This window comes from Prinia subflava, chromosome 12 (genome assembly GCF_021018805.1).
Source record: "Prinia subflava isolate CZ2003 ecotype Zambia chromosome 12, Cam_Psub_1.2, whole genome shotgun sequence".
Classification (NCBI taxonomy): domain Eukaryota; kingdom Metazoa; phylum Chordata; class Aves; order Passeriformes; family Cisticolidae; genus Prinia; species Prinia subflava.
In genome coordinates this window covers 14853817-14879849 of record NC_086258.1, presented here as the reverse complement: position 1 = coordinate 14879849, position 26033 = coordinate 14853817, and the positions used below count along the sequence as shown (strand labels likewise).

The 26033-nt window shown below is 43.3% G+C and overlaps 1 protein-coding gene across 2 annotated transcripts in view; it reads right to left on the bottom strand.

The window, feature by feature from the left end:
* ERN1 (endoplasmic reticulum to nucleus signaling 1) overlaps nucleotides 1–24227 on the bottom strand; it is a 29087-nt gene extending 4860 nt beyond the window's left edge. The window contains exons 1-15 of one of the 2 annotated variants that reach the window (XM_063409415.1): nucleotides 24069–24227; nucleotides 15624–15735; nucleotides 9512–9545; nucleotides 8501–8573; nucleotides 7772–7844; nucleotides 6555–6677; nucleotides 5857–5958; nucleotides 5184–5445; nucleotides 4536–4614; nucleotides 3673–3835; nucleotides 2733–2851; nucleotides 2214–2405; nucleotides 1386–1635; nucleotides 614–704; nucleotides 110–299 (exon numbers count right to left, since the gene is read on the bottom strand). In XM_063409415.1, coding sequence (XP_063265485.1) covers nucleotides 110–299; nucleotides 614–704; nucleotides 1386–1635; nucleotides 2214–2405; nucleotides 2733–2851; nucleotides 3673–3835; nucleotides 4536–4614; nucleotides 5184–5445; nucleotides 5857–5958; nucleotides 6555–6677; nucleotides 7772–7844; nucleotides 8501–8573; nucleotides 9512–9545; nucleotides 15624–15735; nucleotides 24069–24137 — 1932 coding nt within the window. In that variant the 5' untranslated portion in view covers nucleotides 24138–24227. Of the gene's footprint in view, nucleotides 1–109; nucleotides 300–613; nucleotides 705–1385; nucleotides 1636–2213; nucleotides 2406–2732; nucleotides 2852–3672; nucleotides 3836–4535; nucleotides 4615–5183; nucleotides 5446–5856; nucleotides 5978–6554; nucleotides 6678–7771; nucleotides 7845–8500; nucleotides 8574–9511; nucleotides 9546–15623; nucleotides 15736–24068 lie in introns of those variants that run through there. The other variant, XM_063409417.1, reaches the window with a different exon arrangement.
* Nucleotides 24228–26033: the final 1806 nt, after the last annotated feature.

Genomic DNA, 26033 nt, shown 5'->3' with positions numbered 1-26033 from the left:
TCTAGGAACACGGAATTGTCACAGAGGTGGCAGTGGGAAAATGGAACATCCCCTGTGGCAGGCACTAAACAGCCCAGGCTGCAGGGAAGCGAGGGCCTGGCAGGGTCACCTCCTGCAGGGTGGCGGCGCAGAGCTCGATGGCGATGTACTGGAACTGCCGGTCGCGCTCCGTGCAGAAGTAGCGGATCACGTTGGGGTGCTCGTCGGACTCGCGCAGCAGCTGCACCTCCCGGTCTGCGAAGCTGAAGCACTCGGGGAGGATCCTCTTCACCGCCACATCACGGTTATCAAAGGAGCCCCTGCAGCAGGGAGGGAAGGCACAACAGCCCTTCACGCTCTGCAGCCAGAGCAGGTACAGAAAACGGGACAACAGAAGCCACTGCAGAGCCAGTGAAAGCGTTTCCTATGCTGCAAACGGGTACATTTGGCAGGTAAACACTTCTAAGGGAAGTAAAGCAGTTGTTTGCTAGTGAAGAAAATGCACAAAAATATTCCAGACACATGCAAAAAGTTTCATTTCTGTTCACAGTAGATGTGAGGGTTTTTATAAAAAAACAAAAGGACCTAATACAAACACAATATTGGTCTGTTTAATGCACACATTCTCTTTTACCTGTAAACAATTGTCCCTTCAGCGCCATGTCCCAGTACATCCTTAGGGTTAAATGAAATCTTGCCAACAATCACTCGGTTTGCTTCTTCATCTGAACAAAAAGAAAAACAAGCACTGGTTTAGGATGGGGCAAGGCAGCCTTTTACAACTGCACAGACTTTGGGGCCAGTCTGTAAAAGTCTTTTAGCTCATGCTTAAATTTAACACACATGTGATCAAAAGAAATGAACGTGTCCACGTTGGTACATACCCTGAGCAGGCAAAAATTGTGGTGACCCAATGAGCCAACATAAAGAACCAAAACACATTTACACACATCTCACGGGTCAGGGATGTGAGATGTGAGCGGTTCTCTGCAGCCAAACTCCTTCTAAAAGTTTATAGACATTGAATTTAGGAAATACTGACTGACAGTTATGGAAATGGACTTTGAAGGGAGAAATGAGTGCACAGGAAGACTGGGCAGAAAGATGACGCGGCCTAATCCCCATTTCTTGAGTCCAGTTAATAATTTTAATACGTGTTTTTATTTAAATGAGTATCTCCCTGGAATGGCTGCAGGTGACAGAACACACTGCCCTGGGCAGCACCAGCCCCAGCTGGCTGTTAGTGTACAGCAACAATCCTGCTGAGGAGCAGGGCTCAGCCGCAATGAGGACAGTGGTTCTTTTTACCTTGTTGAGCTATGAAGAATCATCAATAACTGTTCTGCTGTACCATCACACACACTGGGGAAACAGAGACACACTAAACCACACGGAGTCAACTTTACCTCCCTCTTCTTGCTCAGTGGAGAAGCAGCTCCCAACATCAGATGTGGAGATGTTGGAATAGGCGGAGTGGTTGGAAGCTCTGGGGGACAGGTTGGGGGTGCTGGCAGCTGAGCTCTCCGTCCGCCCGTACGACGCGTCCAGGAAATCGCCCTCGGGCTCACCGGGAGCACCAAAGGGCAGCTTCTGCTGCTGCAAGAGCTGGATCTTCTCTTCCAGCTGATGCTGCCTCTGCTGCTGCTGGTGGACACTCTGTGAGAAAGGACCTCAGTGAACAATTGGCAGTCAGGTCATGCAAGGGAACTCTACAGCTAATGGGGAGCTACTTATAAAAGGTCAGAGCCAAACTCTCCTGCCCTGTCCCTGCCAACCACACAGGTTGGGGAACGTTCACTCACAATTTCTATTTCATTCTGGACTTCCATTGCCAAGATGAGAAGTCACATGGCTTGGTTAACGAAACTGTTATTAGGTTTTCCAGGTCTTTAAACCACAGAAGGATAAAGGCTTTGATCCAAAACTTGGAAAACCTGACAGTGGGTCAGGTAAGGAAGAGAGGAGTGAAGCCAATAGTGCTGAGATCATATCCAGAAAGAGTAATCCCTACAAAAACCACAATGGGTGGATGGAAAAGAAAACCTCTCCAGAGCTGGCACATACAGCCAGAGAAACCCCTGTTAAGTCAAACTTGTGCCTTCGCTCCCCAGTGCACATCTGTGAAGAGGGAAAAGGCCCTGGAGTGTGTCACTGACTCCTGTATCATTTCTGGGCTCCACTACATTCCTGATGCTCCCAACACTCAAAAGCACATTACGGCAGGTCAGCATTACCATGGGGTAGGTGATGATGAAAGCCACCCAGCCCACAAGCAGGAAAGTGCTGAGGATGATGGTGGCCATGTCCTTCAGCAGGGAGTCCACCGGAGCCTCGGGCCGCAGGACGGGCCGAGCAGGAGCCTCCTCGATGTCCTTGGGAGCAGCTGGGGGCCCTTCTCTCGAGGAACCTTCAACAATGTCAATGACCTGAGGCAAAGAAAGCTCTGTCAGCTCAGTACCTCTGTGGGTACTGAGGCATTCATAGCCAGCCTTTCTGCTACATCATTTTTAGTCATTTCTAAACCTACCAAAGTCAAAGTTTGGCATGTGGGGGAAAAAAAAGGCAGCAGAAAGCCTTAATTCTGAAACAAGGAATGACACTTCCTCATACCTGATTCTGTGTGCTAAGTACATGAACATCTGACACAAAAAATGTGAAGTAATTCCATGCAGTTTTCCTTCTGTGTCCTTCCCCAACTTCCACTCCTTTACATTCTTCTCTCATGCAGTAAGAGAATTATTCTCATCACAAACCTCTTCAATAGTGGCTTTCTCAGAGTCAGCTGGAATCACGTTTTCAGGCCTCTTTGGTAAGTTGCTTGGGAATTTCTCCAGGATCTTTGTGGGGGCAGATAATGGTGTTTCATGGTGCCCTTTAAATAAAACACATTTGTTTTAACAACAGAAAGTTGTCCTATTTTAGGAAAGATATCCTTGATTGCAGTATCTTTGCTGAAGAGTGAGAACATCACAAAACATGATGCTCATGTAGAGAGCAGGAAAGAGAAAGGAGAGGGGAAATGGAGGGTAGAGGTCACGGAGAGCTGCAGAGGAACCTGAAGTTTTTCAGGGAACTCCCTGACACACCACAGGAGAGCAGGTATTAGCAAGGGAAGGGATCACGGGAAGAGAAGGATGGCACTTGAAAAAGCTGAAAGTTGCACACTGTCCCTGGCCCAGAGCTCCTGTCACATACATCACTCAATTATCACCAGTCACCACTTAAAACTGAACCTCAGACAGTTCCTCATTTTTGAAGCAAAATTGTAAACGCACTGAAAAGTCAATTCCAAAATTCAGGGACTTGGGACACACAGGACAGGCTGACAATTAATAAACATTATCTTCAGCCTCTGTGTTTTAATCCATTTACAAAATGGAGAAAACACGACTGTCTGATCCATATGATGCGAATTAAGGTAACAGCATGCACAATAAAAAAATGCAAATGGACCCAAATACAATATTTACAGTAAATAATAAATCACTATACCCCTCTCCAAGGGAGGGGGCAATTGAGCAATAAATAACTTTCCACACATGGAACACTTCACCTCATCACAGAATAAGGCAGGAGCCCTGGGAAAAACAGAAGGCAGGTGCATATGTGACACATTATTTTATATGCAAATGAGGATGAATTAGACACCGTTATTAGAATTCAGTAATTATGGCCAGGCAGGGCCTCCCACACCTATCAGCAGCCAGTCATTCCAGTAGTTGAGCTTGTGCTTTTCCTTCAGCCTGCCCGAAAATTTCACATCGGTGCTGGGCGTGATCACACACTCGCCGTTGTCCTCGATGGTGACTCCTTCTGTTTGCGGACCCTCCAGCAAGGGGATGGCGCTGCCCCGGGGCTGCAGAGACATCAGTGTTTACTGATTTACTGTGACCTTGGAGTATTTAAATAGGCAACTAAATTAAAAAGCTGGAGCTCAAAATGGGTGGGCAAGCAAAGATTACTGGCAGCAAAGTCACCGTGAGTAAACATGGTCATTATGCCCTTAGCAGCTGCTTCCACAGCCTTGGACATTGGACCTTTTCAGGGACATGTTGCCTAGGAGATGAGATTACTCTTTTTTTGTTTTTCCCTGAAGTTAAGCAGGATCTGGGTTTCCTACCTGGCAGCCACAACGAGCAAAACACAACTCTGATGTAGCTTCCTGTCTGCAGGGAGTGACTTTGCTGAACAAACCAGCAATTTTAACATGAACCACAAAGCACCAATAATAGCAGTAACCTCAGGCCTGCTCCTGCTGAGCCTGCCTGGCACAGTTCCTGGGGAGCTGCAGTTACTGCTTTGCAGTGTTGGAAATGATTCCAGAAGTATGGTCATGCATTCTGTGGTTGTTAATTGTTCCAGAAAATACTTAATTTTCTTAAAACGAATCTCAAAACCTCAAATTTCTGAGGATGTACAGTCTTCAGTGTTTTATTTTCTATTTTAATTTAATATAATTTTATGCATTATTCTATTTCAACATTTCAACCTTTCTTCAAGCCCAGGACAGCAGTAACTCCACAAGAGCACTTTCCCACCTGGCAGCCCCCACTTACCACGACAGTGACTCCCTCGTGCACCATGGAGGGCGACGCGTACAAGCTCGTGGAGTATTTCCCCACGTACAGGGTTGGGCTGCAGAAACACAGACACTGTCACCACCTCAGCTAAAACCTGGGCAGCACAACCCTGCACAACCAGCGCAGGAGCTTCCCAGAGCCTGAATTTGTATCTTGAAAAACCTTGATCTGTAAAATTATTTGAAGTACTGCTGTACTCTGAAGCCTTTTTTTAAAATTATGTCAGTTCATTATTCACAGCACTGTCATACATTTGACACAACTCACGTCCTATTTCTGCATTTTTCAATAACTGGCATTTGCCAAAATGCTGTGCACCATTTTTATAGTGTGAAAGGCTTCACGTTAGGAAAACTAATTTAATTCCACAGTATGAGAAACTATTCAACACAGAATGTCTGATAAAACTTACGAATGTACAGTTCCTAAGTTTATAAGTTTTTTGGTTTGGTCTCTGACTCTATACACTAAAAGATGAAATATTATATAATAGAACACCTGGAGAACTAGAAATGCTTTTATGCATTCTTTTCACCATGTTACAACTTGCAGCACAACCCTTAACCGTTCTGTTTAATGACACAGCTGTCGAACGGACAGTGAGAACAGCGGGATCAGGCTCACGTTAGTTTGCTCTTGGTCTCCGTTTCCTTTGGGAAGGGGTATTTCCACTTGGTGATGTGCCCGACCTCCCCGGACATGAAGGTCAGGTAGCGCAGGGTCTCAATGCCCACGTTGGTGTGCAGCACCTTGCGCAGCCCCTCGCGCTGCCAGATGTAGAAGGCCACCACGGGGGACGCGTAGTTCTGGATCCACAGCACGTCCCCGGAGTCGCTGTCCACGGTCACCACCAGCCCGTCCCCGTTGGACACGAAGTGAGACATTTCTGCAAGGCACCAATGCAGGAGGTACCTGCACCCTGCAGCGTTACCATGCACACAGCAGTGCTGCCTGCAGAATGTGCAGCCCCACCACACCTCCCACTGCACAGCAGCTGAGCAGCAAAGCCTCGGCCAGAACGGGGCTGGCACCAGTGCAGCTGCCATGCAAGAGCGCTGCCATCAGGCTGTGCTCCTGATCTGCTGCCTCTCCTGCCATTTCTCACTGGTTTTAGGGAATCTCCTTCAGCAGATGCACCCTCCTGGACTGAGTTTACCTAAGCTGACAGGCTTTAGACACTGCAGTATGTGAGGGATAAAAATGGGCAGAAGTACAGGCACCGCACAAAAACAATCAGAGGATTTTTGCCTATATACAAAACTCCATTGCAGGAGGGAGAGAGCAATCAAATTCTTACTGTATTTTATGTCTTCATCAGGCAAAGTAGCTGCATAATCAAAATAGGTGGCATTCCATCGCAGCTCCTTCTTTTTGGTGTCATACATTGTGATCGTGTACTCTGTTAAAAAATATACAGTCTGTGAAGCAAAAAAACCTATGAGAGAACAGAATCAATCTTCCCAAATCTGAGACACTCCCTGCTCAAACACCACTCACTGCTGTCAGCATTTCATTTTCCCAACACTATCCCACTTAAGGAACACATTGATAGAGAGGCTGAGGAACAAGTCTAACATTTATTCCTGTTTCTAACCAATACTCCGTGGTGTTGGTCTGACTTTATCTGTTATTTAGCACACTGCACTTGTGATGTCAGTGGATCTGCTCTATTTCCATCTTCTTTAAACAGTTTTTTAAAAGCTGTATGTTACAGAACAAACAGTTTACAGCTGGTACTGGAATACACCATTAATTACAATACAAATGCCACTTCATCAACAAAAACACCTACTGCTAAAGTTTAAAACCAGTATCTTTCTGCTGCTAAAGTTAATGATTCTTCTTTACACTGTGTACAGTCTAAAATCATAATTTGCAGAATTTTTCTAAGAAATAAACTTGCAAACCTGAACTGACAACAGCGCCATTTGTTATGAAACTAAACTTTAAAAACCAGAATTTTTTTTAAACTACAGGAAAAAAAAAGCATATGACCTGTTCTCCCAAGGTACAGGAGGGATGTTGATGGGCAAAGACTTTCTGCAAAAGAGGAAGTCAAGGTCTGCTGTTTCTCCCCAGTCATGAGGTCAACCACGTACCAAATATCCTGCTTTTTACCTGAAATCATAATTTAAGCCACATTACCATTCAGCTGGAAAAACTGCACTTTCATTCAGCTGTTCAGTCTCCTTCTTTCTTTAGTAGACTCATGGACTTAGCACAAATAAAGCATTTTTAATAAACCAGTTTTTCCCAGTCAGGCTTAGTTTCATCATTTAGCACTACTGGCCAATCCCAAATACTGACCACAAAGCCCCAGCCCAAGTACAATATTTAGAACAGTAAGTACTATTGGCTGTTTTTTTCACACACAAAATCTAACAGCTCTGAGTGCAGCAGATCCCAGGAGCTCTCAGATGAGGAGATGGAATGCTCATGGTGAAAGACAGGAGGTGGAAAAAAACCTGAGGGTCTACACCTTTCAAATTGCTTAAGGATTGTAATGCAAACAATCCCACTCAAGACTATGTGAGCCATGGCCTTAAGAATTTCTTTGTATGTATACATGTATGTCATGCCTAGAAGCTTCAAATAAACATTTTTCTCTCATTTACTGGCAAGACACGAAGTGGAGAACCAAAAGGAGCTTTGGCCCTTCAGGAGATTTAAAATCCCCAGTACTAAGCTCACTCTGATCTTCACATAATTTACTTTTGTGATAAGTAATAACTGTCCTTCCTCTCCAAATCCATCTGCAATTAGAATGAGTCAGGACAGTGAGCAATTAATTTATTTGTTCTGTAAATGAACTGACTGTACCTCAGACAATGGAGGATGTCTAACTGTGGTGCAGTGGGATTTCTAATTTTATCCTAATTATCACGCAGTCAATGACATTTATAATCATAGGAAGATTTTAAGTAGAAGTCATATTTTGTTGAGAGGCTGCAGCTCAAGAAAGCAAAAATCCCCATACAGGCATTTGATTGCTTAGAAAAGGTATTTTCTCCTTCAGGAAAAACAACTGGTTTGTAATCATCACACAGTAACTGCATTCTATATTAATCAGATTTTCTGTCATTGGAAAGATTTATGAAAAACCAAAATTAATATCCAAAATAAGGCCTATTTCCTTCAGTCTGTCTGGGAGTCTCTACATTTTGTATTTGTTGAACATGTTACAATCTAAAGGAGATAAAATTTGAGCTCACCCATGTACAGGATCCCATCAGAACTGCGACAGGGAGATGCCTGCACCAGCTCTGGGATAGTAAACGGAAGTTTCTAGGGGGGAAACAAATAAACAATAATTTTATTGGTTGTTTCTATCATTATAATACCCGAGAATTCAGCCAGAGTAAATATTAAAATATTTAACAATACTGAAGTTCCTAAGGGAAATCAGAGCAGCTGAGGAAAAAGTTCTTGTAGGAAGCCAAACATTTTATCTGAGTATCACCAGGAAGTTTAAAAATGAAAGTTAAGCATCAGACAGTAGCTGTGGCCTGTGTGGACTGTGACTAATCTGAAAGGTTCAGCATTTTTGTTTCCTTACTAAATCCTTTAAAGACCTTCTAAAGGGGCTAGCACAGAGCACGTCTTAAACCTGTTTCTGGCAGATGGTTTTAGAAATGTAAGTATATGGGGAGAGTGAGACATCTCATTAGTGTTATTTTGGGTACACTTTTCCCATCAAATCACACAGAGATTATTCAGAATTTGGATAACAAAACATAAATTTTATTTATAATTATCATTATTTTAGCAAGTTACAGAAAAGTCGTACATGGGACAAAACATGGTGTTGATATTTTCAAGCAGAAATCACTTCCTGACAATCACAAGGTGGCAACATTCTGCTCTAACAGAACGTTTTCCTTCTACAAAGGCATGAGGTTGACTGGGGCACTTTTCAGGAGAGAATTTTAAAATATACTTACTGTCAAGCCTTCACTGTTCTTGCCACCAAGCGTGTACAAACTGCCATCATTTGGGTCTGGAAGAAATGCTGGCCTAGGGTTTAAGCAGCAATTAAAAATGATAAAAATGTACTGTGCTTCTCAGAGAGTAGGAAAGAAACTGTGGTCAGCACTGGCTTTACAGAGAAGTTCATCTCACATTAAAGTTTTTGAGGTTTCATTTATTAACTGAGCATATTAAAAAAATATAAGGAAGTTTCAGAACTGATGAAAGTTAAGACCATTAATGTATTTGAATACACAAAGATCCAAATGTGGCAGGCAATGACTCATGTGAAAGCTTTTAAACTAAACCTGCAAGCCCTTAAAATGATAGAGATTTAGAACAAACCCAAACAAATAAACAAAATCACAGAGCATAAGGAAGGCAACAAACAATGAAAGAGTTGCCAGAATTAAGTAAATTTGAGAGGCAAAGGAACTCCTACACCCAAACCACACAAAGACCCCCAAACAAACTCACACCCTAATGTCTATGGTTCTGTGATCAAAAAAAGAAAGGATGTCACCACTGACTCCAGAGACAAAGCCCCAAATTTTCCAGCTAAATGTGAGGATGCTGCAGGGACCAATCTGCAGGTACAGCTCGAGGGTGTCATCTGCAGATTCTGGCTGTGCTGGTGGTTGGAGTTTCCTGTGTTTCCCTGTGTTTAGTCTCTGTTTGAGGGGTGAGTGAGAACCAGGATCAGCCCTGGCTGCTGTTTCACACCTGTCACTGTGGCACAGCTCACAGCCCCATGTCCAAACCCAGCAAGGGCTCCACAGAGCAGGCTGCAGGCAGAACGTTTCTTCTTAGCTATTATATGTAGCTAATTCTAACCTTTTATCTGTTACCCAAACCACCTTAAACTGCCTTCTGCAAGGTGTGCAGCTTGTCTAGAACACAGATGGATTTGGTTCAAATTAAACCAAATTTCAAGATGTCAATGAAAATGAAACAAGCTGTGAATGAAGTAAAGGAAACAGACTCACTCTTCCACATGGATCGGCACCTGGAGGACAGGATCTGCACACACAGAAAAAGAAAAAGTCAAAATACTAGCAATTCAATCCCTTGAACTCACCAGACACAGGATTAAGTCAGGCCTGCAACATCTTGCTCCTTTTAGAAAGGCTGATGCACAGTTTGAAAGTAAACTCTGAGCAGCCTCCTCTTGTTCCTGGAACTTGGTTCATAAAATGGGAAACTACAAAGCACTTGAGAAAGTCTTCTGAAGTCCTTTGCTCAGTTTTACCAGCTCTAAATACATCAAAATTACTTTTTGATGAGATTTTGATTACTTTTTGAGAGCTTACAAAATCCAGAATCACGGGGTTTTCACTCCTGATGCCAACGCCATGGAAGTATCCTGATTTGTAAGACATACTCCACATTCCCTTATTAATGGCTATACTGGCAGAAAACACCTCAGAAGCCAAGCAGATGAAATCCTCTAAAGTCTCTCCACTTCCACAGGGAAAATCAAACTGCACTGGAACGAGTCTGATGAAGAGGATGAAACATGACCAAGCAAACCCTGCTTTTCACCTCTTTTGTCTCCATGCAAACATCATGATGCAACAGGAAGGAAATAAGAACAAAAGCACTGATGTTTTGACAGCCTTTGGCTGGAAAACCGGCACAGATTCTGGGCAGCCTGAGTGCCCTGGGATATCTGCAGAGCTAAGCAAGACAAGAACAGGAAATTCAGGGTTCAGCAGCCGGGGCTTGCAGAGTGTGAAGCACTCTGCAGGGCACGGCACCACAGCAGCTGCTGCGTTTGATGGCAGTGGCCTGCAAGGGTGACCTGGTTTCACACGGATTAAAAACACCACGACCCCCTACCCAAGCAGATCTCTGCCTGCAACACAGCTGAAAGCAGCAGCCACCCAGAGAAGCACATTTAATGCCAGAGACAGAAAAAAAGCAGGATATGAGGGATATGAGCAGAGGGAGCAAAACAAAGGGCTCCCCTCTGCTCCAATTATCTTAAAGATCTGAGAATTTTTGCATGGTTTTATTGACCACGCAGTACCACAACAGTGAAAGGACACATACACAAATTTATGTGCAATAATTACTGGCACTGAGCTTTTATCCCTCAGCTTGTATTTCTGAAAGCTGTTGGGAAAATGTCACTTCAAGCAGTTTCCAATGTCATCAATAAATGTCTCCTCCACTTTAATAAACAACGCCAGAAGTCTCGTGAATGTCTCTATGTTTTGCAGTGTTTTCCTGAAGCACTCCTGCCTATCAGATGACATGAATGAGTCTTGTGGCAAATCCCAAACTGCTCAGTGTGTACAGAAGCATCATTGTCATGCAAGTCCTTGACCTTCTCTTTAGTACCATGTCTTCAACATCATGTACTTCATCAGAAATGAAAAAAAAATCCTGCTTTTACTTGATTTCTAAGTAACTGAAACTTGATTTATGAGTAAAGATAAAAAAGTGGTAGATAAAGCAGATTAAGAAGTTATGACAAAGCAGCAGGAATTTTTTTAGTACTCAGTGGCACATGAACCAAAACTGTGATTATTCTGCTGGCTTCCTGCACACTGAAGAGTTGTGTATGAATTGTTAGAAAGCATTTATGGATTTCTGATTCATTTCCATGCATGAGGCTCCTCACAAGGATGGAGGAGTTAGTTTTCTAAAGTGGAAGGAATTCCCCTGTCACTACTAGCACCATCCACCTGGAAGGACAGGCTGTGGAAAACCATTTCTCTAATTGTTAGTTACTAAGGTGATGTAAATTTTCTCATTTTAACACTTTCATGATCTTGAACCCAGGCTGTGGCTCTGCAGAGATCCTTTGAAGACAGACAGTAACTCTTCACATTCACTTTCATGTGGTTTGGGACCTGTTCCAACCTCTATTTCAAAGTTTGTTTTGAAATAAGAACTTGCTCTGAGATAAAAAGAGAATCTTAAGTTCAATTAACTGTTGCCAGGTCTTAGGATAGTTTTCATATTGAAAACTTGAACGCGGAGCAGTAAAAGAGTGAGAGCCCTCTTGTGACTGAAGTCACCTTTTGCTCCACCAGGGGTCAAACACAAAGTTCTTGCACAAGTCGGAGCCTGAGGCGTTCTCTCCTCTCCAGCTGTCCCCACTCCAGTGTTGTCCTGCTGGGCTGAACCACCCCACGCTGCTCTCAATCCCCCTGGGCTGCAGTTCCTGGAATTGTCCCTCTGACAGCCCTGACCTATCCCAGTACCCACAGCGCTGGTGACAACCACTGAACAAAGCAGCAACCGTCCTATACTGGAATGAGAGCTGGGCAGAAAATGTGATAGAACTGAAAAATACATCTCCCTCTCCCTCAAGGTTCCATTCCATGTAGCGAATTCTTTCAGGATCCTACAGAGAGCTTTTTCCACTTTCTACAGTAAGAAAACAGATGTCAGAACAACTCTGGAGCATGGGGGGTGAGTTAGGAAGCAGGACACCATCCTGTAAATATCTCCAGTGCTGGAGAGAAGATTGAGTTTTCTATAGATATTTCCATGGGTTTCCAATTTTTTTTTTCCTGCACCCTCCACTAAGACAGATTGTATTACTGATTCCTACATTAAAAACCTACAATTCAGCACACACCAGCTTTAGCTTTCTGAACTGGAAACACAGCCTCTGCTAGCAAAAAAATTTGTAAAATAAATTTGTTAAGAAAAAAAATTAAAAGGAGATTAATCCTACATTATCGAGATTTATTCTAGAACTCTAGAGTTTATTCACAAGTACAGCAGTTATTAGAAACCTGTTAACATAACGTCTGTCCAGTAATTTGGTAAATTAGCTGGCTCTATTACACTTCCTGACAACGAACATTTTGACCTGGCAGCAGGCAGATGTCCCAGGCCAGACTGGTTGCATCATGGCCAGAATATATTTGTGAGTGGGCAGAAGTAAATGACATGTTTCAGATGGTTCTGATCCACATTTTGCACACATATATGGAAAAAAGCCTTATGAAACTGTACCAATACACTAAATATAATGCATGTGACTTTTCTCCATATTTCACAAATACTTTGTAAGACAAATTTGCCCTTTGACCAAACTCTGAGTTTCTACTGTACAAGATAAAGCTGCACGTTGTCATGGCTGCAGTGTGCCCCAGAGCCCATGGCTGGAAAGGAGAAGTGGGGGACTGGAGCAGTGGATAAGTCACTGCCCCTGGAATGGGCTGGGACAAACGGTTTCCTGCCCGGGGCTGCACCACAAGCTCTGGGCTAACCCCTGTCACCCTCATCTGCTGCTGCAGGGACAGCACATGAGGCTACAGGCACAAACTGTGCTCTGGAATTTGCTGAAAACACTACTGCTCTACAGCTGTTTTGTTTGACAATCCTTATTAATTTACAACTATGCACAAAGATATTATTTCTTGCATGGGAAAAACCCCTGTTACTAAAGCAGGACCTACAGACCTCAGATTTGCCCTTTAAAATCTGTATATTGCATCTCGTAACTAGATATAATCTTTATACCTTTGTCTTATCATAAGAGCCCTCTAAAGTCTACAGGTTAGGAGTGAGGTATTGGAAATCAAAACCATTTAAACTGATTGTGGGCCAAAATTTTTTGATTGCTACAGAGAACTGAAGATCATAACAAAATTTCTACTGGCTCTAAATAAGGATCTAAATCTGCATATATTAAATGTTCTTCTGGCAAAATACTTTGAATTAGTTAAGGGAAAGCCTTTAAGGAGCTGGTGAATGAAAAAACAAGACCCCTTTGAACAGAACAACAAGACAGAGAGAACAGAGAAACAGCCTGCCCAAGAGTACAGCTTGAAACACTGCAGCCTTAGCATCTCAAATTCAATACTGTGTTCAATAAACCAAAGTCTTGAGTTAACAGAGACATACAAAGTGAGTTTTACAAAGATGTGAGGGAACAGCACAGTCTTAAAGTCACACTCTTAAAGCTGACACTGAAATCAGAACTGTGAAATAAAGTCTGACAGCAAGGAGGAAAACTTTCTCCAGATTCTGCCTTGCCAACAGGTTCTCATGACCATCTCTTTCTCTTGTGTGTAAACACAAATCTAAAGAGCTGCACCTCTGTACCTTTCAAAGAGGTTTGTAGGAAATGACAGAAAGTGTTTTATTTCCATCGATTTTGGGAAAGAGGTTTCATCCTAAGGAACCTCAGTGAGGGTGCTGGCTAAGTACCTTGCTAGTGGCAAGTGCAGAAAACTGGGAGCCCACAGGAGCCTGTCCTGCTGTCCCTCAGGGCTGACAGCTCCTCTGTTGATCAGAGCTGCCTCTTTCAGCCGCTGGTGTGAAATGGGAGCCACAGCCCTTCCAACAGGAGCCTTCAACACCAGCTGTTCGTGTGGGGTCACACCATAAGCAAAGGTTCCTCTCAGAAATTACAGGGGAGGGGGAATATGGGGTTTTCTCTAAAGTTTCCAACCATTTGCCAGCTTTCCAAGGCCCAGGCAATGAGCAGCATCACCTACCTGCTCACCGAAAAATGCTGAGAGCTGCCAGAGAGCAGCACCCATGGAAGCTAACTGGAAACGAAGACTTTAAGCATCCTCAACAAGTAAGTTCACAATCTCGTCACATGGAACTGCAGGGACACAGCTTATTTCTGAGTGGAAAGTCCTATTCCTAACTAACCTACTTTTTGCCTGCTTTAGAGGCAGCACAAGTATTCTGACTGCCTTTCTTGTAAGTACTCCATGAAGGCAGGAAACCCAAACATGTTGTGGTGATAATCATTGGCTCATTTACTCCACACACCTAAGATAAGCTTCAGTGCTAAATTAAAACAAGCCACATATGGCAAGATATTCATGTTTGTTTAAGCACTGCCTGATAATGAACACGGCCTTGGTTTTTTTCCCTAATGAAAATAAAATGTACCTGGATTGCCCTTTGTTAAATACCTTGCTGCTCAAGTGCAGTAATAAAATGTTCCCTTCCTGAGTGCCACTGCAGTGCTCAGGTGACCTCCACAACTTCTCAAAGCACTTGAGCTATAACACATCTGCTGTAAGCAGGGTGAAATGGCACCTGCAGCAGCCCTGCCTGCAGTGCTGGAGCTTCCTGCCAGGTAATCCCTGTAACAGCAGCAGCATGTTGCTGACAGACAGAGTGTACCCAACCACTGTGTTTATACACTAATATTAATAATGATTTCTGCACTATTAGGTCTCTCCAGGAATTCAGCACAGAAAGCTGAAAGGGCTTTCATTTGTTTCCAACACTGTCTTGTCTGTTGGGCCTCCCTCCCACAGGGTGACTGCCAACAAACACAGATTTGCAAAAATAAATAAACCTCCTCCCATTACAAATTAATTCACTAACTTACAGGTACAGGCCCTTGTTCCATGTCCATTTAACTCAGTTAACTCAAGAGGCATCTTGGAACACTGATACCTACCACTAATTTTTCTTTCATTGACCCTTGTGTGTTGCCCTATTGCACAGAAATAAACTCAGGAGCAGCAAATGCTTTGCAAAAATTGAGTGAGCACAACTCATGTACATAAGATGCAGAAGTTAGCAGCAGAGAGAAAACAAGAAGTCCCATAAAACTAGATTATCCAGTCTGGCAGTTCTACAGAACCAACAAGAGTTTTGCAACATTTTTTTTTCTAAACAAGGGAAGTTCCTTGAGCAACTCACTCTGATCAAGATCCTTTTCGTTACTGAAGTGTGCTCTTCAAAAAACCTCTTGCCACTTACTAAGTGTAGCTGCAAAGCAATGCCAGTTGTGATACCCATGTGATACAAGCTGACACATCTATTCTGTTCTATGCTTACTTATACTGCACTCATTCTCATAACACATCATACCTACCAATTATACCACTACAGCTTAAACATCCAGGAGAAAAAAGAACACACAAAAAAACCCAAACAAAACCCCCACAAAGCTAAAAATAACTCACATAAACCTGGAAAATACCTACAAGTGAAATGATGAACACAACTCTAGAAACACCGTAGCTTAATTTTGGAACAAGAGCAAAATTACAAAAGAAAATAAAATATTTATCAGATCCTGCAACAGTTGTAATTGCCAATGAATTTGACTGTTATTTCTGCCATTGAGTAGAGGACATCAGGACACTTCCTGCTCACCTTCTTTTAAAGTCCACTTGATTGCTCCTGTCCTCTTGCTGACAGCGTGCAAACTTCCATCCAGGGTTGAAACAAACAGCAGCGTTTCTGGCACAGTGACTGAGCTGGTGCTCTGAAAGGAAAAAGCCCTATGATGAATGTGATTGTTTACTACAGAGTTTACTCCTCGCGGTCAGACATGAGCTGTTGTGCATGGGCTGGAACATCCCCTCTTTTAATGCACAGACTGAACAACTTTGAGACAGTAAATAACACTGTTTAAGGAATATGAGCACATCCACAGACACTTCTAAGAAAGCAGCTGCAGGGTGCAAACCTCCATGTCTCATTCCAATCCATTCTGCCCCTGGGGAGCAGTTTGGTGCCACTGTCCTTCCTGCAGCCCAAGCAGCTTTTGAGCCTGGCCATTGCAGAATAAGGAATTTTATTAAAAGGGCATCACGCAAACATGCAGGACTCAGAACTACGAAGTTATTGTGGGAACAGAAGCTAAGTCCAAGGTGTTCCATCACAAAAAGCAGAATAAGCATGTTAATTTAATGTCTGCTCTTCTCTTCCTGTCTAAAGACAACCCCAGACATCCCAAGACTGACCCATTCCCATTTCCCAGGGCTTAAGTTTTTGCTCGAGTAACTTTTCATTTGCAGGCTGTATCTGCATTGCTCATCTGTGTGACACCTGCCACGTTTCAAAGTTTCACTGTTAAATATAGTTCTTAACCTACCACATAAAATGAAAATGCATTCATTTTACATAATGTCTTCAATGACTAATATGGTAAAAAACAATTACTGGTCATGTTAGAATTACTGCGAAGCAAAATACTTAATTGCCAAATTAAAATACAAGGAATAACTTTCTTTGAACTATACATTTTAGTGCGATCCAACTAAAGCATTATACTTTCAGGCAAAGCACAGAGCTAAAAGGAGAATATAATGCTGTACTAACTAGCCAACACTCAGGTTACACTCATAAATATTGTCCATGCTTCTTTCCAGCCATAACCAGCTGGAGCAGACAATTGTAAAACACACAGTGCAGAAAAAATGAAAGTACAAGTCAATAGTACACAAACCATAGATCAGAAATAATTGCTGGAAGGCCAGAAAAAAAATGGGAAAAGTCTCTTAACACACAAATATAATATTCATTACCTGACATTGTTAAATTATGCAGGCTGCACAGCCATCTGCACTTAAATAAAATATTTACATCTGGGATTAAACTTTGCAGTGTTTGTTCAAACAGGGATAGTGTACAACAGTTCCTCTCACGCTGCCCTATAAAAATGCAGCTCAGGATGTGACTGATCAGACCTGAACTCACAGAACTTTTCAAGCCTAACAACCTCCCTGGGTGTAAGAGCAAAAAGGGGCTCTGCTGTCAAGTTATGAGAACTCAGTCATTTGTATTATTACTTGTGTTAAACTATTGTAGCCACTGTATCGAAGTAATTCATGAAAATTTTGTCCTTTAGGTCTTTTTGTATACAAATTCCCCAAACATCTCAGGATGGTGTAGTTGATTTATCATCATCAGTCCAGTCCTTAAATCAGCATTTAACAAACGAGATTCACTGCAACCAGAGGGGGTAGACACGACCCACACTCCACTGTCACAACCCTTCAGGGCTGAGAACCATCTGATTGTGGGGCTCAGTTCAGTGAACACAGTGAAACTGCACCTAGAGTGAAACACAGTAAGTTGAGCAAGAAAATACAACTGTTAAAGACAGGAAATTAAAACTATTCAAGTTCCTTTAAACTGCAGGTGGGAATTTGTCACCCAGAATGTAACAACTAGTGTTTAGTTGCAAATAAAATACAACATACAGCAAATCCACCCCATCTTCTGTGTATACAGACTTAAGGTTGTTTTTCTATCTCTTGTTCTATGTACAGGTCTTATCTTTTATCTTCTTATCTTACAGAATCAGTATATTCTTCATAAACCATGTTCTCTTCCTGTCTTCTGATTAAGAAATAAATGCATGTAACATTTTGCCTAAAAATTTGCCTGTAAACTAACCACCATGAGTATGGTTGGGTATCACATACCAGGAATACACAGTGTATAGAATAATACTTGTTGGAGACTTGTAGGTTTAACACTGGAATATGTATTTATTGTGGCATCAAGGATACAGAAATTAAGGAATTAAATGTGAGCTCTGAAATTCTGATCAAAACATCAGTAACCCGTGTTGTCTTCCAGATTATTGGCATTTTAGCAGGTTCCTAGGACTTGGGACCGAACAGAAAGTACAAACAGGCAAAGGGTTCCTCTGCACACTGCCCTGAGAGCTGGAAAACATTTCTGTATTTCCCTCCAGTCACAAGCTGAACAACAGAGAAAGAAAACCATAGCTGAAGAAGCATTCATGCAAGTTTCAGTGGAAAGCCAAATAAACACCTGACTGTTGCTTAGTTCTAGACAGTTCTCAGAAAGTTCTCAGATATGACCAAGATCATGAAATGACAGCAGCTTTTTCAAAGCTTTCCAGTGCAGGACCCTTGGTGTGGGAGAGGAAAAGCAGCACTTCCAGCTACCATGCCACGGTCCTGACTGGGTTGATAGGGAGATGTGACCTCCCCTGGGATGGGAAAGACGTGTGGCACTCACAGGCACCAGGAACAGCGCCCTGGCAGAGCCATTCGGTCTCTCCAGCCAGGGAACCTGCTCTGGGCCCAGCTCTGCTCCCTGCCCAGGGAGGGTCAGAGTGTGAAAGCAGCACCCAGGCACTGGGACTCCTCTGACAAGGAGCTCCTGCCACATGCTGGCATCGTTTCCCTGTAAAATACCCAGCTTTTCTCATGTTTTCCCTCACCTCCCCCAAGTCTATGGTAAAGTTTCACTGCTTCTGAAAGGCTTTCTTATATTCAACCATCAAAGTCACATTGATGTGGTCACTGCAACCCTGTGTGTTGAAGGCACCCTCTCCTTTGGGGGAAAGCCTGAATACAGGGCAGATTTCATGAGTTCTTCCCTTCTAAATTTGTATTTGAACACAGATGAAATACATAAAAGTGCCATTACTGAAAATCTTCCATTCACTCATAATTTTCAAAGCACATGATATCATGCAGTTGACACTACCCAGCTCAGTAGCACACTGACCCTGGTGAAACATTTGACCTAAATTTAAAAAACCCCAATGACTCTGTAGATTTTGCTATGCAATATTGTTCATTTATTTTGTTCAATATCTACAGCAGTCACTTGGAGAAGGCTAGGGGGTTAATATAATAATATGGAAACCAGGTTTTATTCTTTCAAATAGTATCAAGCAATAAATATAAAATTGAACAGATTATTTAAATAATTACTTGTGTTTCACCCAGACTGAGAAATTAAAAATACTTTATCTTGATTTTATTAGTGACTTTTATCCGTGACTAGAGACTGAAGTATCAAAGTTGCAAATATTGAACAGATTTTATTTTGACCACAAAGCTTCATAATTAATTCATTAATGGATTAATTAAAGCCTGGGATTAGCACTGCAATGGAAATCTACAAAAATTATATTAAAAAACCAAGACACACCTGTTTTCATTATTCTGTGAAGTACGTAAGAGCTTTCTCCACCACAAAAAGACACCATAATCTCAGTCCTGAGACAGGCTCTATAACAACTGCTAACACAGATCCTGCCCTCTCTCCCTGCAAGGGTGAGGTCCCAAATGCTGTGATGCAATGCAAATTCTAAAGACACTTTTATTTCATATTGCGATTTTTATTTCTCGGAAGATACAACAACTGACTCCAAGAAAAATATATCAGGATACGAAGCAATTAAGCCAAAAGAACTTAATTTAGTGAACAAAGGAAATGAGACAGAAGGAAAACCTGGTTCGGTTCTTCTTTCATTTAATCTGAAACTACAACATCTATTTTAACACATACCCTCTTTGGAATTCAGTAAGAGCTTCTACTGCCTTGACAGTCTGTACTTATAACAATCTTCCACATCAGCAGCAATAAAAGGTTAATGATCTACAATATTTTGAAATTACTTGGGGACTGCTTTAGAATTAATTTTCATAATTTAATTCAAAAGACAAATTTTCAAGATCTCATTGGATTCAAATTTGACAAAAGTTTTTTAAAGCTGACTGCTAATAATCTGTAATAGCCTAAAACTTGTGACTAAGCAGAAACCAGCATTTTTAAGCTAGAATAGAAATATACTAATAGAAAAAGAAATTAACTTTATATATACTAGTTAAGTCTCCCATAAGAATCTAAGTCTAGACCTACTATATTTTTAGATAAAATGTTTTAGAAATCCAAGTCACATAATAACTCTAAACAATTCTGAAGGACCTGGCAGCCAAGTGAAGGTCAGTGAAAGCTGTAGAACAAGTTCTGGTGTGTGTGTGTGGTGCAGTTCAGTGTCAAAGGCGATAACATCTTTCACCCCAACAGCTCAAATTTGCCTTTGTTTGTTTGATTGTGTTAGAGGAAAACAGATCCCCACAGCAATAATTTTGTCTATTAATTCATTTGCTTAAAACCACCATTTTTGAAGGTCACCATGCAGGCATAAATCCCACTGAAGTCAGTGGAAAACGCAGATAGAAAACCAGGCCACTGAGTTCCTTGAGGTTACAGCTCTGCAGCCCAGAAATACGTTTTGCTGTGGGGCTGATACCACAAGAGGTTCTTCAAGTATGAATACAGAACAGGAAAACCCCCCCAGTGACCCCGGATGGGTGACAGTGTGCTGATTTCAAGAACTGTTACTGATTTCATAGAAATAATTGTGTGCTCATGAGTAAAGAAACCAGTGCCATGTCTTAGCAGGGAAATAATTTTCTCTCTTCTGAGTCTGAAGTAGGAATACATATGCACCAAACTTAATGTGTTGGGCTGATGGATGATAAAGGATGGATGGTTTGCTAACTATAACAGCCCTCTAATTTCTTTGATAATGCCTGGCTTACCAAACCAAAATGTTGACAAGATACAAATTGTCACTCAAGGGAAAAAACCCCTATTCCTCACTCCATACTTAGCCTCATCTACACCAGGCCACACATTTGCATTTTACTCAAAAACTATTAAAAACCAACTTCAGCATTGACAGCACAGACACAATCCTCACAACAACAAAAGGCCTATATCATAATTTATGCTACTGGAACCACAGCTGGTAAACCAATAAGCAAAGCAAAATATTTTTAGACATTAGCACACACTGCAAGCACTTGGCATATTCATCACAGATAGCCTATGAATCATTACCCTGGTTTTGTCAGCTATCTCATTACACTGCCAGGCTAAAACTCCCTGTGCATGATAAAACCAGGCCACGAAGAAAGTCTTTGTAAAATTCAGTAAACTACATGGGGGAGTTTTCCAGTATAACTAATAATGAAGTTAAGATATGAAAGAAGTTGACAAAAAAAAATATTCTACCTTCTTCAGAAAGTGAAATCAAATCTACCAATGTTTTCATCTTAACCTGAATTCTGCCATGCCTTTGTTAACCATTTCTCATCCCACTGCAACCCAGTTCAGTGAGTTCTCATTCAGGCACCATTCATCCTCCACCTGCTCCCTGCCTCGACTCACCTCGGAGTGCTCTCTCCACCAGGAACTTCCAGCTGAGCTTTCACATTTGATTCTCTGTGTAAAAGTGTATTTCAACAGCCACAAGAACACCAGCAACCCAAATGACAGCAGAGTTATAAACACATGAATTTATGCTCCAGGACAGAGTTGTCCGTGCTAATTTAGGTGTGCAAGACAAATTTACATTTCCCTCCCCTACCAAAGAAACTTCTAAACCCTATTATACTATTTTTTGAGCAACCAAGGAGATCTGCTACTCAAATAAACCATGTGTTAATTTAACTCAGTGCTTGAACATATCCTCTATACACCTTCTGCTGTCTCACACGGGTTTTCACACTTATCAGTTCCTTGGCCAAACAGCTCACACTGAGATAAAGAACACACCAGAAGAAACAACACCTGGCTGAGGCTGGGGTTTTTCCACGTCAGGTGCTGCCCTTACAGGGTAACCCAGCACTGAAACCCTTCCCACCAGCTGCAGGAAGGGGCAGAACAGGCAGGGATGTTCCAAATCCCACTTTAATCCCACGGAGGTTGTATTTTTCAGCTGCACTGACTCCATGTTAAAAGAGAAACAAGCACAGTTTGGAACATCCCAGGGCTCATAGAAACAAGGGATTTTTCACTCTAAAGAGAGCTGTAGATCACTGCTGTGTAATGCTGATGGTAACTGTAATTTACTGACAGCTCTACTGCATTTCTCATTGCTCTATCTGAGATTTCACCCTTTTTAATGTGCTCCCATCCATTGGAGGGCAGCTCGAAGAGCTGTAAATTGTGTCACCCAAATAGCAAGAAACAGCCTTTTCCTGTCTGTAAAGAACAGTCAGGAAAGGAAGACCTGGTTTGAACTTACACAAACTAAAAAAACATTATTAGAGGTGAGATATTAAATAACCAAGAGTACAATTTATCAGCCAAAGAAGTAGAACAGCACATCACCACCACTACTCTTAGAAAAAATCTACAGAAAAAACAATTGCAAAATCTTTAGGCAACTTCATGCTTTCAAGTTACCTCAACACCAAACTGTATGCCAGTCTTTCTCATGGGAGTTTATTATTCAAGTGGCATGAATAGTTTTAAATAAGCCTCCACACTTAAATGGGTTATCTCACAGGTGAGATGACTGGGACTAAGTTCACAGAAATGAAAACTAGTTCTGAAAAGTGACTAAAGTACCGAATAGATTTCGGCTTGGAAGGCAAGGTGAGGATCTACAGCTGGCAGAGCAAAAAGACCAGGGTAAGAGTCAAGAAACAGAAATGGAGAAGTCAGTCACTGATCTTGAGGTGAGCTGGCAGGCCAGGGAAACCAAGGGAAGAGGGAAATCTAGAGGAAAAAATGGGCTGAATTCTACCAGAGCATGAGTGCAGTTTTTTGTGACTGTGCAAGTAAAATTATATAGATTTTAGTAATAATCTGTTGATTTATAAAATATTTTAGGTATTTAAAAATATTTCTCAATGTTCTTATTCAGGGCTGTTTTTAAAACTCAGTGAGTTGCAAATCAGTCTTTTCCTTGCAAAATCTGAAACCCAAACCTGTGAGGACCATGAAAAGACCTCAGTCCAGCCTTACAGTCCAGTCTAAGACAAACACATTAGCACTCCACAATAAAGACTGTAGAGTAATTTTTGTTGACTGCATTTAATTTTTTCCAGTTTCCTAATGAAGTAACAAGACTAGGTATGTTACCAGCTTAACTACTAATGTGTTTACTTTACTTCTAAAGAAGGGGAGTGGAGCTATTATCCCAGGTGAAAAACAAAGCCTTCAGCTTTGCTTAACCTGAACTGGAACCCCATATATTACAGCAGTTTTTCAGGTAACAATGAACAATCCATCAAGGAACATAACCTAAAGCTTTCTTGTGCTACACTTGACTATAATGGAAACAGCGAGTGCCAGATGGCCTTTTCATTGTCTCCTGATCTGGAGAACCTGCTAACAAGCACACCTTTCAGAAGTGAATTTTTGTAGTTAGCAATCCATCTCAGTACACACACAGCAGACAGCACCCGCTGTAAAGTAATTTTAATGTTCAAAATTATTACCTCTGTAAAAATAATCTGCTCAGCATTCCATCTGCTTTCCACCAGTTTCCCTATTCCATGCACTTTTATTGCTCACCTATTGCAATACCTTATAACCAACCTGGTTATTTCTTAAGAGGATTTGTAGGGCAGTGACTCGTGCACTTTGTCTTTCACCTTTGAATTTAAAACTGTGGGTTTGGATCCCAACCAACCACATGTACATTAATGCACATTGCTGCATTTCCTCTGGAAACAGAACGATCAAAATGCCATGACAGTATAGAGGGTATGTAGCCAGTCACATGTATTTGGTTATCAATACATATACAATGTGTGGGGTTTTTTCCAGAAAAAAAAACAACAAACCCTCTCACTTATTAAGGGACAGAGCAGACCTTCTAGCACCAATCACTGGTTCCCGACCCATCTATATAGTTTCAGTTTACAAAAGTTTCTTTGTACTACTGTTCCAAAAGTTTCGCTGTGCTACTTTTTACAACTGCCTCGTGGGAAACCAACTGTATTTTTACATTGCGAGGATCAAGATATACACGTCCAGGTTGCATGCCAGGTGAGGCACAGCTGCAGGCTGTTGTGCTGGGTCAGGCTGCGGGGCTGCAGCCCCTCGCCTGCGCACACAGGGGCACAGGGCATTAGCGCCAGCGGACCAGGAGCTGTGTTGGCTCTGCGGACACCGCCGAGCTGCGGGCACCCCGGCAAAGCTTCGCTAACCCCGGCGGGAGCCCCCCCAGCACCCCTCCCGCGGCCCTCCTCGTGTCCCGGCTGCCCTGGCCCTTTCCCGGCCCAGCGGGCCCGGGCTTACCGCGAGCCTCGGCGGGAGCAGCAGCAGCAGCGCGGCCAGGCTGAGGAGGAGGCGGCGGAGCGGCTCCATGGCTGCACCGCGGGGCCGCACCCCCCGCACGGCGCTGCCTCCGGAGCGGCGCGTCCGGCGCTCCCCGCGGCGGGCGGGGCGGGCGCAGGGACCGCCCGGCCGGGACACGCACGTCACCCGCGGGCGGACGGGCCGCGCCGGGACCGCGCTCAGGGACCGCGCTCAGGGACCGCCCGGGCAGCCGCCGGGCCGGGGGCCCGGGAGCGGCCGGAGATGCTCCGTGGCTTCCCGCTGCTACCGGAGCCTCCCCGTCCGTGTGAGCCCCGACCGACCCGCCGCCCGCTCCGGGCTCGGCTGGCAGCCCCATGGGCGGTGGCAGCTGGCTACTGCTGCTTTGTTTTTATAGAAAAAAATGCCTAAATTTAGGCAGCACCAGTCAGTCGGCTCCATCCCCCGGCACCAGAATAATTGTGTGGTCAGGCGTTGGAAGGGGCTGCCCAAAGGGAGTGGTGGAGTCACCATACCTGGAGGTGTTTGAGGCATCTGGGTCTGGCACTGGGTGATATTTAATGGTTTGGGGGCTACAGTGGCAGTGCTGGGTGGACAGTTGGACCTGATGATCTTAAAGGTTTCTTCCAACCCTGATAACTCTGTGATTCTTGTTTTCCGACTGATTTTGTACTTTCAGAACAGATCATTTCAAATGTATTCGGCATAGCTCCTGCCTTTGACAAACTCACTGTTAACCCTGTGCCTTGCAAGGCCTAAATAAATGCAAAAAAAAAAAGCCCCCAAGACGCCCCTTTGAACCAAAAAACAGGTCCAGCTTCTCTGAACAGATAAACACAAAAAGTATTGAACCAAATGGAAGCAGCTTTAAACAGAAGAGAGTAACTTTAGAGTGCCTGGCAAAGGCACGGTGTTCAGCCACCTATTTGTATAACAAAGCCACTTTGTCCTTGTACATATTGTTTGCTTTTTAACAGTGATATCACTAATGGAGCTGCAGGGCACATGGAGTTCTGAGCATGCCATATGCACACACCAGCTCCCACAGTGAGCGTGCCTTTGATGTGGGCAGGAGATGTAATAATCACCCAGAATCACTGAATATCATGACCTGGAAGGGGCCGAGGATCATCGAGTTCATTTCCTGCACCCCAACAATCCCACCCAGTGCCTCAGAGCCTTGTCCAAATGACGACCTGATCTGTAAGTCTGAACACATAAAAATATGCTGGAACTACACACTACACTGTGATTCCAGTTCTCTGATATGTTTCTTTATGGTGGCCTTGACTTTTCAAGAATTTGCGCCACGTGAGAACAAGCAAACCCCTAAACACACCGCGTGTGCTGTGGCAGCAGCACCTTGCTACATTACCGGAGGAATTTATCAGTTGCTGTATAAACGCTGGAGTGTGCCAGATCCACACTGGAGTTGTTTCACACGAGTGTCTCCCACGGCCTCACAGGAGATAGAAGAAAAAAAAAAAGAAAAATAACAAAAAAACCCGAAAACCGGCTGAGGTAAGAGGGAAGCCGAGTACTGGTGAGCACCCTCAGCTCCCAGCTGCTCCCCTCAGGAACCACCTCAGCACCCGCTCTGCCGGGGCAGATCTGACTGGGGCCTGAGCTTTTATGTTTTTAATAATGACCCCGTTTTCGTCACAGTAACAAAGCGGTAAAGCTAACTAGAAAGAGAAAAGTACTACTGTTCATGAAAAGGCGAGGGGGGGCGACATGACACCACAAGCTTCCCTCAGACCCTCAGCTGAATCTCATTGCATCGCCCCGCCCACCGCCCTCACATGGCCCCGCCCACCGCCCTCACATGGCCCCGCCCACTGCCCTCACACGGCCCCGCCCACCGCCCTCATATGGCCCCGCCCACTGCCCTCACACGGCCCCGCCCACCGCCCTCACACGGCCCCCGCCCACCGCCCTCACATGGCC